This window comes from Seriola dumerili, unplaced genomic scaffold (genome assembly GCF_002260705.1).
Source record: "Seriola dumerili isolate Sdu_G_001 unplaced genomic scaffold, Sdu_1.0 BDQW01000036.1, whole genome shotgun sequence".
NCBI lineage: Eukaryota > Metazoa > Chordata > Actinopteri > Carangiformes > Carangidae > Seriola > Seriola dumerili.
The window spans coordinates 1,613,389-1,626,787 of NW_019174291.1; the positions used below are offsets into that span (position 1 = coordinate 1,613,389).

The 13,399-nt window shown below is 41.8% G+C and overlaps 1 protein-coding gene across 2 annotated transcripts in view; it reads left to right on the plus strand.

Annotated features, from left to right (window-relative positions):
• Positions 1-3,084: 3,084 nt before the first annotated feature.
• The window catches only part of actn4 (actinin alpha 4), a 58,895-nt gene continuing 48,580 nt past the window's right edge, over positions 3,085-13,399 (plus strand). For both annotated transcript variants that reach the window (XM_022738435.1, XM_022738436.1), the window contains exon 1: positions 3,085-3,210. In XM_022738435.1, coding sequence (XP_022594156.1) covers positions 3,085-3,210 — 126 coding nt within the window. The remainder of the gene's footprint in view (positions 3,211-13,399) is intronic.

Sequence of the window (13,399 nt, forward strand, 5' to 3'; positions counted from 1 at the left end):
TGTGTGTGTGTGTTCAATATCCTGTTGCACTGATTGCTGTGTTGGTTCAAACTGACTTTTAGGCTAGCATGTGGTAGTCATACATCAGCCCCACCCTGTCTCTCTTCCTGTCTCTTTCACCTCTGAGATTGCTTTATTGAAATGAATATTGATAATTTTCTTGTTTCGTTTTTGTCTTTCTTTTGCTCTTGTCTACCACCACCACATGTTCATATGAAAATAAAAGCCATCTTCACAATACATTTAAAACATAACAGGCTGTGTGGGCTCAACCAGTGGGTGGTTTCACAGAAACATGAGATAAATCAAGACCAAAACCATTTCATAATCCAAAAAAACAACAAACTATAATTGTAAAAAGATAGGTTCATATTTTTTTCAAGTATGTCTTGAAACCAAGTTCATATGCCCGTATGGACATTAAAAGAACTTTTGGTTGCTCTAAATGTTCCTCAAAAAGATCCTCTCCAAAGTCAAGCCTCTGCAGTACAGAGGAGGACTGACTTTAGTGCTCACGGCTTTGTTACATGACACTTAAATATTTTACACAGCAGCATCTATTTCAAGAAGTGGTGTCCCTGTTGCACTAGATAAAATTAACTAGCAACAGTTTTCATAGGGACTATTTCTTCAGAAGAGGTTTGTTTTCATGAAAACTGATGACAAGGATAGATTCAGCTTTACAGTTAGGTAATATAATTTTTATAATTTGGGTGAACAAACTCTTTTTTTGTAGGATTATGACCAAATGTGATATGGTACAATATGTGCAAACTGGAGTTAATAGTCATGAGAATATGCTTCAGCCTTCATATCATCACCCCCTGTGTAAACATCACTAGCTACATTTGAGACTCAGTTTCCCTTTGTTCAACCCCTCTGTAAAAAAAAGAAAAATTAAAACAGTCCATTCATAAGTGGCTTGTTCCTGCTAATGAGTCCAGACCAGACTGTAATTGTGACTCAGACCTGTTTTGACCAATCACAGAGCTGTTAGTTGCAGAGTTGCACTATATGGCATCACATGACAGCATCAAAGCTGAAGCATGGTCTTGCTACAGTCTATATGCTGCTCTGGGCTGTGGTGACGCTAATCAACCAGGACAGCCTGAGGATGACCTACTTCTGTAGGTGGCTCCTGCAGGCAGGACAGTCACTCTCCAAACCAGCCTGAGCTGCTGTACAGCAGATGTAATGGTTGACACTGCAGTTCAGGCTTTCATTTTTTATGATGTCAGTTCTTTGGGTCAGTGGTTCTTAAATGGTTTGAATCATGACCCTTTGATGGTTACAGGCTGCACACGAATCATCTAAAGATTGATTTTCTCTCTTAAGGTTGTTTCATTTTTTTCACTATCAGAGGACGCAGGGCCACTTGACACTATTTGATATTGTATAAGGAAAGAAAAGTGAGAATAACCCAGAACAAAATAATTTATATCATATAAAATTTCCATTTCCTGTCCAATTACGCAACATTATCTTGTGATGCTCAGGAAGGTCACGACCCTGAGAACCACTGGTTGTACCTCCCTTTTAACCAAAGTGACACAGTCATGAAGAATTATGATTCTTCCATGTGCTGGTTAAATACACATAATTTTATTCTACTTTCTTAAGTTGATGAAGTTCTTGTTGAAACCAATACTCTCACTTCAGGGCATGGTTTCTGAGCCTAAATACCTGGTTGCACTGTTATTCAAAAACCACACCTGAAAGCTTCTCAATACAACCAGTATTAACTTTTGACTAATGACCTGACCCATTGATGCAATTAAGAGTTTTCATATTGGCAAGAAATGAATGGAAACCAGTGGCTGACTGGAGCAGCAGGAAAATTAAATCCAAGCTGGCGGAAGCATACTTTGCAAACTGGTTAGTTGTGATTTGAAGTATAAGTGATTTGATAGCTTCCCCTTTAAGGAAGATATCAGAGTGAGTTTGACTCCAACATAAAAATTTGTATCAAATATATTTATTTAAAAAAAATCTTGAATCAGAAACTTTCATAATTTTGTAATACTTTAAAACTTGCCCAACCTTCAATCAAAACAATTCCAAAAACAGCGACACTAAAAGGTGTAGGAACCTACCAAGAGATGATCAAACACTTTTATTGTTTTCAGTTTTTCACCGTTTCAATATTTCAGATTGATAATGTTTCATTGTTTCAGCAGCTCACATTCAAATAGACATGAATATTCATGAGATGTCTGGGCCTATGGAAGCTGCTGGAGATTAAAAGAGATACACAGATTCATACCAGGAAATAGGTGATGATGCCTTCAAAATAAAACCTCCCAACGCTAAAGGCAGAGGATTTACAGAAAAACGTATTTGAAAAAGAAATCTCAAATTGAATTTTGAACTTTATACTAACTATTAAGTAAAGCTTTTGTAAAATTGATAATAAAATATGAACCCATATAAATTGCTATTATGGATGGGGAAGTATAAGGACTATTCATTAACTAATGAAATATATTTTTATTTTTTGTTTTATGTATGGTTAAATAAAAATGTTTTGGTCAAAGACTGTGGGAAATTAATGTGAGACAAACCAACAAAAAACAACTGCATTAAGGGTGAAAACCGGTGGAACAAACATACAATAACAACAAAAACAACAATATAGAGAAAATTTAATCAAAGGCTAAACACAAAAATGTCTACAGATGTGTTTTGTGGAGGTCAGTTGTGATGTGGTCAATAAAGTTAAAACATGCACATGAATTACTTTTTTACCTTTAGGGGTCTCACCGGAAGCGTCGCTCCTCGGTGCGTCGAGCTTGTCAGAGCGGCTGGTTCCTCCCAGCAGCCACACCGTTCTGAGGGAAAGCTTTTCTTCTCACAGCAGCAGCGAGGATTTTCTGACTGCACACACCGGGTATTCATCACATTAAAAAACATAGTCACGGCTGGAAGCGGCGAGTAAAGAAGGACACTTTCCTCGGTCGTGTATCGCTCCCTAGCCCACCTCTCTGACCTGGGCCGTCGTTGCTTTTTTCATTTTTATTTTTTATTTTTGTAGGTTCATTTCCCTTGACAGTATCTCTGTGGCGTACTCAGGTTTCTTTTGCTGACATGGTAGATTATCACGCTGCCAATAACCAATCCTCGGCAGGCGGGGTGCAGACCTACATGGAGCAGGAGAATGACTGGGACCGGGACCTGCTGCTGGACCCGGCCTGGGAGAAACAGCAGAGGAAGGTAAGGCCACCAAAGTCGGGCCCAGCTGGGCCGAGTCGAGCCGGGCTAAGAGGAGGCGGCGGCGGGCAGAAAGAAAATGGCAGGGGAGGGATGGGATGGGGAGTGGAGGTCAGAGACCGAGTACGGGCCTTGGTTTTGCTCTATAAACCCCGCAGCTGCACCCTATGCCCCACTTCATGTCATCCATATTTCCTCCCAGCCTGGCTCTCCTCTCAGCTCGTCCGAAGGCTCTCCTCAATGTCAAGCCGTTTCATTTCACTGATTAAATGCTGATTACCTCCTCTCTAATTCACTGAATGAAAAAGTCTTGGGGTGTGTGTGCAGAGCCAAGCCCGTGTCTAACATTAGCTGCTGCTTTCACTCTGTCAAAGGTATTTTTTCCCGGCACTTTTTTCCCTCCCCGAGCGGAAATAGGGCGCCACATTGTTGCAAAAAATCAAAATTGTCATTGTGCAGATAATATCAAACAGTGCGTCAAACGGTGTTTTTGACGGGTTTAGGGCGTTATCAAGCGCCCTGTCCCACTTGTCTGCCTGCTTGACTGGCTGGTTGAAGGCCGATAAGACTGGCGGAGGATAGGCGAGTTACTGCTGCTGCTCACTACTGGAAAGTCTGACCGATACCTTGTGTTCAAGGCCAATATATAGTTCATTTAACTTTAAAGCAGCTGTGGTTCATTATGTCCACATTTAATCATTTGTATCAAACTGAAAGGAGTTACTGATTGTTTTCACAAGGTTCAAATCTTGGCAGGTCGAAAAAACCAGGAGTTCAAACCCATGATCTGCTGGAGAAATTTTTGACATGGTTGGCAACTTTTTCAAACCTTAAGTGTATTTGAAGCATTACAGAGAGAGTAAGTGAGAGTATAGCATGCTAACAGATTCATTTGTAAATCAGGGGTTCTGTGACTGTGCTGGTCTGACAGGTCAGTGGAAGAGAAAAGTCATGTAACACCAAAACCAGTGTACAAGTCCGAGATCTTGAAACTAAACAAGACGGCTATCATGAGCAATGCTATGTCAGCAAACCCATTGTATATGCAGACTACTGTTATATCTGGTGTGACAATCACATATTCTCATATTCTTACCACAGCCCTGGAACATACAAGTTTCTGCAGCCACACTCATTTCACTGCACAGAAGTAAACGCCCACTTGCTGTGCTGCACATTTTAACCAGCTGCAGTAATATTCTGCTTAAATCAGACTTAAACCAGATAACACTATTCTGCTTTCCCTCGACCATCTTCATCAACTCTCCATCCATCTTCTCCTCATCCCCTAATTCTTCCTCCTGCTTCAGATGTTTTTTTAAGCTGTGATTGATATTAATGTGCATAGAGATACTTCACTACCTGTGCAGTTTTCTCCTAGGATGGCAATGAAAGCCGTCCACTAATATTTACCAGACCAAGGTGACCTTTCTAGCTTTTTACCCAGTGTTCATACTGAACAGTTATACCTGCTAGAAGGAATCTCTTAAAATATATAGCTCTTATATCTTCCAAATTGGAAATGGACTGACACGTAATCCTGATGATGACATTTACATCACACATACCCTCATGACTACACGGCCCTGTTATACAACACTAAACCACTCGTCAGTTTTTTACCTTCTATTTTCTCAGAAGGGAGTGGAGAGGAAGTATAACGAATAGCAATTCAAAGAGCCATTACTTAACTGTGGAATGATGAGGGTGTGTGTGCAGTGATAACCATGCTACGCATCTTATTCACTAACTAGTCAGATGACTGACATACTTTCTAGTGGTGTGACAGCATGCCGTGCATTGAATTGTGCATTTTTATTAGGCCACTCAGCATTTTAGCCGTCAACATCAGGCATTCCTGCCGTTGATTACCATCAAACCTGGCAGGTCGACTCTTCCGTTGGTACCTCGTGCCAGTTAGCGAACTGTGTGGACACTCTGCATATTTGTCTAGAAATCACACGGGTCAAAGTTTCCTTTAAAAAGAGAATTCAACCTGCCAATCATTAACAGAGTAGGGCTTGTTGTGCAAACCTGGGGTGAGGTCCATTCCTCTGCATTCCTGAATCTGCACTCATCAGTGGATCCTTATAGGTGTTTGGTTGATTGGGAAGAGCACAAGCTGGGGACATGTCCCACTGCCAAGCTTGAGCTGTGCAGGCCGCAGTGAGACGAGGGAACCAAGGGCAAATTCCTGCGGTGTATTCACGCTCACTGTGCCAGTTATTGCGCAAAAGTGAGCAAATGCCTCCCGCAGGAATATCAAGAGAGAAGTGGATATAATGAGTGTGGGAATGGGTTTGTCCTTGTGGTGTGTGTGAGGGGCAAGTCCGTAAGGTCAAAGACAGGAGCACTTTGTCAGGGGCAGAGTTTTCCATCACGCTGACTGTTGCACATTTACCATGTTGAGTAATACAAGAGGGGAAAAAGACAGCAACGCTTAGGATTTTTTTGGCATTGTTGTCTTTACTTGGTGTTGACAGTAGAGAGATAGACAGGAAAAACTGAGGGAGGAGGCAGTGAGATGTCATGTGACAAAGGCTTCAGTTAACATTGGAAAAGAGAACACTGCATAGTTCACATGTTATTTAATGGAGCCACAAGGATCCCCCAAAGTTTGAGGCTTTATCTGCTGCTGTATGGACATGCCCCATCTCTATCTTTTCAGCAAACGAAAGAAAAATGCAGCTGGCAAGTTAAAAATGACAATGATTAAAAGGGGACATTTGACAGCAGTCAGGTTATTACTTTACTTGCTCCATTGTGAAACTCTCTTTGTTAGAGTTTGTCCTTGTAGTGTGTTCCAGTTGTCCATTTTGTCCATTGAGCTACATTACTCAACACCCCAGAGTATCTGGACTGAGCCCAGTTGAGTCCAGTTAAGTGCCGTTTGTTACAGGCGAAGCTCCTCCCCTGACAAACATGTTATTAAGTCTTCCTCTGTGCTCAGGGATCCACCACACGTTCCAACATGTCAAAGTACGCGGTGACGCCACCAGAGGTTTTATTGTAACTCTCTGCAGTGTGGCAGGCGGTACATGCAAATCCTGCTTCTCAGCGACAGTAAGGCTGCACACATTTCTCCTGTCATGAGGCAGAGAGAAAGTACAGCGAGGTGGGTGGATGAGCTAACAAGGAAAGCAGTAAAGTACACAAGCCAAAGGGCTTGGACACGAACAGTCAGCATCACTGGTGATTGATTGTTCTCATTTGTCGAGGTGATCCATTTCCGCTGTTCCCCTCTGAAGCAGTAGTGTTGGGTTACTTCCCAAAAAAGATAAAACCATTGATAATTGTCATTCATGCAACTAATGCAACTAAATTAATGGCCCAAGATAAGCATACAAATCATAACAGTTTTGGTATTTGGTATAGCACTGATCGTGGAACATTTCTTCTGTTACAGTGGCAGAATCAGTTGTGGCTTATTTTCCTATACTGACAACCATCTCAGTCTGTTTGCACAGAAGTGATTAAAGCTGAACTGTGATGCGGACCCACAGCTGAACAGACTATTCACTTAACAACTGTAACTGATGGAAAGATGGGGAGGTAGATGGGATAATTTGTTATAACTTGAGATAATTTTCCTGTTGTTTTGCCTGACCTGTGCAGTCAGTGCAATTTAAGCTTGTGCTTACTTGGATAAAAACACCCAATTGTTTTTATCACACAAGAAATCACGTTTTTATAGTCTGGTGTTTGGTGTAAATTTGTCCTCTTATGTCTCAAAGTAAGCAGCATGAATTAGTTTGTAGCGAGCCTGTCAGACCCCACCAGTGCCCTGACTTGCAACACACACACACACACACACACACACACACACACCAATGTTTTTCCATTGCTGGCAAGGTGGGCAGCTGGACACAATGTTATTTGTTCTTTTGCCGCCCACTTTCACATGCTTTCTGTGTGACTGGCTGGCAGGCGGAGCCAGTTGAGATGGCCCGTGTTGGCTCAGGATGAGCTGTGAGTGACATTTTGTCAGGAAAAATGGATCAAACAATGCGTCCTGCAATCATTGCTACATTGGCTAACATCTGGCTGCATAATAAGCTGCCAGGCAACTTTTTTTCTTCTCCCAGCTTGCTTTCCTGTTCCAAAACAACACTTAAAAGAATGAAGAGAGCTGAAAATGTTTGAGGAAGATTGACTAAATAGCCTGCTTGCTAAACAACAATAGACAATAGGTCTGTTTGTAGAGAATAAAAGAAGCAAACGCGTTGACTGGTCGTCTGTCTTTTTGTGTGCATGTGATGGGCTGGTACTGCACAGCAGGACCAACCTGATTGGGATGTTGCAGATACAAGTGGAAATGACTCTTCTGTTGAATTAAAGCAGTTGTTATTACGGGCTGTTGGGCCTGAGGTTGAACTGAAATATTGTTAATTCTGTTTTCTCTGCCTCAGGTGACCATGTTGAACAGTGAGTCAGTTTAATCCTCATCACACACAGATATGTATGCACTGAGTTGCAGCCTCTGAATGTATGATATTAAGTGATTGCAAGCTAGACACCTGACATTAGATATTTTTGATGATCGTGGTTATGCAAATGTATTTGCAGAGGAATTACAAGAATAAAAATGAAGGGGAGCAGTGGAAAAGTTAATTGAACTTAACACAGTTTTGGCAATTTTTATTGAAATTGTAGATCCGCTAAGACAGTTCAGTTCAGTAAGCAATTAGTCAATGCCAATTTATTGTATTTTATTACAGAAAATCATTTACTTTATTTATCAAGCAAAATGCAAAACTTTCATCATTTTTAACTTCCCCAGACTCCAATTCAGTTTGTCGATGTGACCCTGTGAAGTGCCTTGAGATCATGTATTTTATGATTTGGCGCTATGCAAATAAAACTGAATTGCATTGTCAGGAGCTCTGGGAACGTGTGAAGTAATTGTAAAAATAATAATGAAATTAATCATTAGTTACCCTAATCAATGATCAAAGAGCCTTTTCAGAGGCTCGACTTCCGGCTTGACTGGATTAATTTCAAGGTGAAACTTCCTCTTCCTTTTTGTTTACTTCACACAGAAGAGAATTCAGAGAAGTGCATTTTTTGCTCTTTTAGTTCTAACAGTAGATGTCTATACACATTTTGGGATGTGAGATAATGGAAGTTTAGCCTTCGGTCATTCCCTCACTGCCAGCTGATTCCAGGTCAGCTGTGGGAAAGCCCTCCGCCTCAGCTGACCGTGATCCAGAATCAGCTTGTGGACCTAAACAACGAACCAGTCAGTCAAGCAGGCAGCCAGTGAGAGGACAGAGCAGAGAGGAATGTAACCCCGCGCAGCCTCCCCTCTGTCTTTCTCTCTGTTCTGCCTTTGGTGGTGGCGAGAGAGCGTGCAGCGGGAGACATTCCTTTGGTGGCCAATGATGGGAGGGGACTTTTTTACTAAAGGGGGGTGGGGTGTCCTGTTTTTTGCCCCACAAGGGGAAAAAAAAAGAGTTGGGGGGTTTGCAGGATTGCAGATGTGGTCTGTGCGGTGAAGACGAGAGGGAGAATCCTCCTCGGGGGCAGAGGGTGCTCACTGGGGGGGTGGGGCATGAGTTTCCAGCTGGTTACGATGTAGCGGAAGTTATGGCGCCAATAGTTGCTCCAAATATTTGTGTGCGGAAAAGTTTTCAGACTTCACCACCCTGTGATTAATTGCACCTTTGGATAGTTTACTTTGCTTTCAGCATGGCAGGCATGTTCAAAGTGCAAGCCAGAGTTTGCCAAGCACACCGAGCAGCAAACCTGAACACACGGTCCAATCAGATGAGAGATCGTAGCTACCCCAACGCTGGTATTGACATTGGTCGACTGGAGGCCTGTGTGTCGAGGTGGTGAGGTCTAATGTGTTTCTCTTTCAAAGAGATTTCTTCACGGTCTGTTTCTCTCCCACTCTCTTTGTGTGTGAGGAAAGCGTAGCACTTTGGGGCAGAGAGGAGGACTCGGTGCGTCCGAATGTCATAGAAGCCATGAATCCCTGGATTCAGTGCATGGCTGACATAACCTTAGCTCTCTCATTAACTGTGGCTGTTCACAAGCTTTCTTCTTGGCTATTGTGCATAGTTATGAGGATTAGTAAATGGCATTTCCCACTGATGAATTGAAATTGGCAACAACAGGGACTAAGAATTTCCTTTTGGTCGTCAGCCAATATTCATGTTGATAGTTTTAGCTTGAATCTTAGACACCCCCTGGCTCCAACCCCACCCGTCCTCCGTTCACATGTCCTCAAATGTGAAACGGGACTATACTGACTTTTTCTGGAATAAGAGCTTTGCCATTTTCTGTTGTGCGCGCCTTGTATTTCTGTTGACCTCAGTCAAAGTACACTGCTAGATTTGCATTATCTCTCACACTAAATTGTGAGGGCACAGAGCTGCTGCTTGTGCTGAGACAATTGGTAATTAGTCAGTAGATATGAAACTGATCATTACTTGCAACTTCTGAGCAAAAATGCAAAAATCTGCTGTTTTCAGCTTCTGAGATGTGAAGATTTGTTGCATTTCTGTACAAGCTGTTGCAAACTGAATATCTTTGAGTTCGATTGTTGATTGGAAGACGTCACCCTGGGCACTGGGGACTTATAATGGGCATGTTTAGATCAAACAATTAACGGAAGAAGTAGTCTATAATGAATAATCCTTTGTTGCAGCCCTCAGAGTTGGCCGTCTTCTCATTGTACAAATAACTCTAGAAAGTTAAATGCAACATGTTTTTTTTTCATTCCTGTCTGTTTTCCTACTGGGCTGTTGTGAATCTGTGACTGCGCTGATTGTCTCATGCTTCTGTGTGACAATACGTGTGTTCTAATGCAGACTCCGTGTTTACAAGAAGTTGGAGGGGGTGGTGTTTGTAGGAAAGCAGCAGAAGAAAGGGATGTGTGTTTAGGTGTGTGTGTGTGTGTGTGTGTGTGTGTGTGTGTGTGTGTGTGTTGCTGTGTGTGTTTTTAAATGCCTGTGTTTATGTGTGTAAAGGGTGGGGGCATCATTATATTATGGGTCTTGGGTGGGGGGGTGGGGGTGGGGTTGACTGCAGTTTGAAAGTGAGGTTTCCCCCCTCTAGTTTTCCAGCACAGTCACATAGCTGTGGGTTTGTCTGCCTGAGGCTGCTGGTAAACACAGTGCAGTTAAACAAACGCAGGGTCGTCTCATGTCCTCATCCACTGCACCAGTGTGTGATTGCGTGAATGAATGAATGAATGAGAGAGTGTGTGTGTGTTTGTGTGTGTGTATTAAATTATGAATATTTCTGTTAAGCTTATCATGCATCATCTATGGTCCATTTAACATACAAGGAAATAAGACACAATTATGCAAAAAAAAAAAAAAAGGAACAATAAGGAAAATAAAGAACATTGCTATGTATTGACTTCTGCAGCTTCCAGATCTGAAGACTTTGCAGGGCGTGTTTCAGAGAATATTTGTTTGAGGCAGTGATGTAGAGTCCTTTGCCTGAAGATATGAAACGGAGAAATATCACAGTCATTAATAAAAGATACCGGTGTAAAATTTTGCCAGTGTTGTGCATTCTCAGCTATGTGACACTGTTATCTGCTGTATCTTTGAATATCTCTTTTTTTTTTTTTTTTGCCCTTGCATCTCTCCTGTCTCCATGGCTGCACAATGCAGATAGCGTTCATGTATCTGTGAGGCTGCTGCCTCTCTATTCTGAACCATGGCTCTCTGCAGGGCTCTGTATTTTTGGAAACACCACTTCAGAGCTCTGCTTTCATCCTGCAACTGAGAGAGCGAGAGTGTTCAAATTCAATACAAATTTTATCAGAATTTTGTCCTTTTTCTTCCAATGGCTATTTCGAACTGTCCTCGAGCATTATGAGGGAGGCTAATGGTGCTTGTCTCATGCGCCGGAGACTATAGATAGATGTGCATTTCTTACACTGTAAGCACACTTTTCCAACATCTTATAAAAAACATTTTTGAGGTCTGAATGATTGTTGAGTGCATGTATGTGTGCTGTTTAGGTGTTGCTTAGCTGGTGTGTGTGTTATTTCATCATTGCAAGGAATTGTAGAACTCAACATACCTTTCATCTTTGTAGCCCACATCATTTAATTCAACAGACCGTACATTGCAAGAACTATGATTGTGAAAAGTAATATTCTTTTTTGGAACTGCACTGGCACTGCATGAAGGACAGGAGTCACACAACATTGCTTTCATTGATTGAAAATGCAATGTAGGTCAAGCTGAAATGAGCGAATAATTCAACAACCATGTGGTAATAATGGCAGAGAATTCACAACCCAGCTCGGCTACAGACAGAGAGTTGCACCCGTTTGGAAATACTTTGGATTTTGGTCAATACACACCTAACCATGGAACCTCAAGATTAAGCTGTATTTTTAAGAAGGAATAATTGGACATCTTTTTTGGCCAACTTTGTGACCCTTGCACCTATTTGGAGCTCATGTTTAATCTTGTTTAATGCTCCCTCTCGTTTCAAACATTAAAGGGTAATTTCACAGACTTTACATATAAAGGTCTGTATGGCTCTGGAGAAGCTTTGTCTAGTCTGTCGAAAAGATGCTATAAGCTTCATGGGAAATGTAGGATCCAGTGATTTTTGGAGCTTGACCCATACCATGGATTAAGGCTACGACCACACTAGCAAGGTTTAATTTTAAAACACATTACTTTTGTTAAGTTTACACCTGGTGTTCACACTACTCCAGTGTTCCCCTAAAAAGGAGACTATTGGTAAAGATGGTGGCCCCGTTTTTAGTTTGAAAATTCCGGGGTTGCGTTGTAGTCTGGATGGACAGATAATGATGTAGGCACCCATTAGTCCTGACTACCAGTGGTGAATGCAGCATGGATAACAAAGTACCATTTTACTGACCTTGTTGTTTTTTCTAGCAGCTGTTGTGCAGTTCATTTCTGCATTTTAACGCTACAGTTGTCTTTGCTGTTCCTCCTTCCTAGTATTTTCTGCAACTAACCAACTGCAGACTAGACAATCTGCTTCCTATTTACCCTGGAACACGCATGCCCAGTGTATGTGAATGGTCATATGACGTTGGAGTTTATGGCATTTTCAGATGCAAGTATGGACAGAGATTATTTCTGAGATGGAGCTAAAACGGTTGTCTGGAAGGAGCCTAAAAGTGAGGATAGTTTTGCTTCTGCTGCTTCAATTTTGACCATTCTTTTTTAAATCTGTCATTGAAATCCTAACTTAATGTGTGCATTGCTGACTGGAGCACTCTTTTAACCCCCTGCATCCCCAATATTCAGCTCAACCCTCACCAAATTCACTTACCCATGACTATAATAGTACTTAAAGTTTTAAGGTACCAATTTGTCATGTCGGCACTAGTAGCCTGTGTGTGTAGACGGAGTATTGTTCACACTGTCTGAGGATGTCCTCAGTCTTATCGTCCCCTGCCAGTGTAACAACATCTGTCAGACCGACCACCACACCCACACCACCACCACTGCCACCACTCACACAGAGATTATATCCCAGCTCAGAGGACCAGATTAAATCTGACACATATCTGAGATGGGCAGAATGGTAGAGAATGATACATAAAGGCACATAAGATATGTATGGATGTGGCTTCTGCTTTATAGTACAGTTTGGTGTCCAATTAAGATTTTTCACAATAAATGTCATATATCCATACAAATAGAAACTGTGATCTCCCATAAGAAATGGGTGGGAGATAAGTTAACAGATCTTGTTTTGTATCACCTGCTTGTTTTAATGATCTGTTTAACCACAGCAAATACATTTCAATTCCTCAAAAACAGAAAAGGAAATAACACCTCAGTACAGACACTTCAGTGATTCAGCCTCCTGGTCTTAAAATAGAAGACATGTAGAAAACTGTAGTTCAGTTTGTTGAAAAGATTTAACCAGTAAAGAGCTGATTAGATCAAAATGATGCAGAGCTAATTTTATTCTCCTGGCTGTGACTTCAGTGCGTCCTCAGGTAGGTCAGGATCCATTCTTCTAATAATATTGTTCTGTAGCGTAAACCTTGATGGATATCTGTATGCATGGCCACACCTAGACTGGTTCCTCTTCCTCTAGGGAAGGTGTGTGAATGAGAGAGGGCACAACAACAGGCCATGGTAGTCCGGTAAGAAAGGGTGAGCTGGGGTGGTAAGGCCTCCTGCTACATCTGGGACATGCTTAGATACATATACACACACACACAGAGCAAACA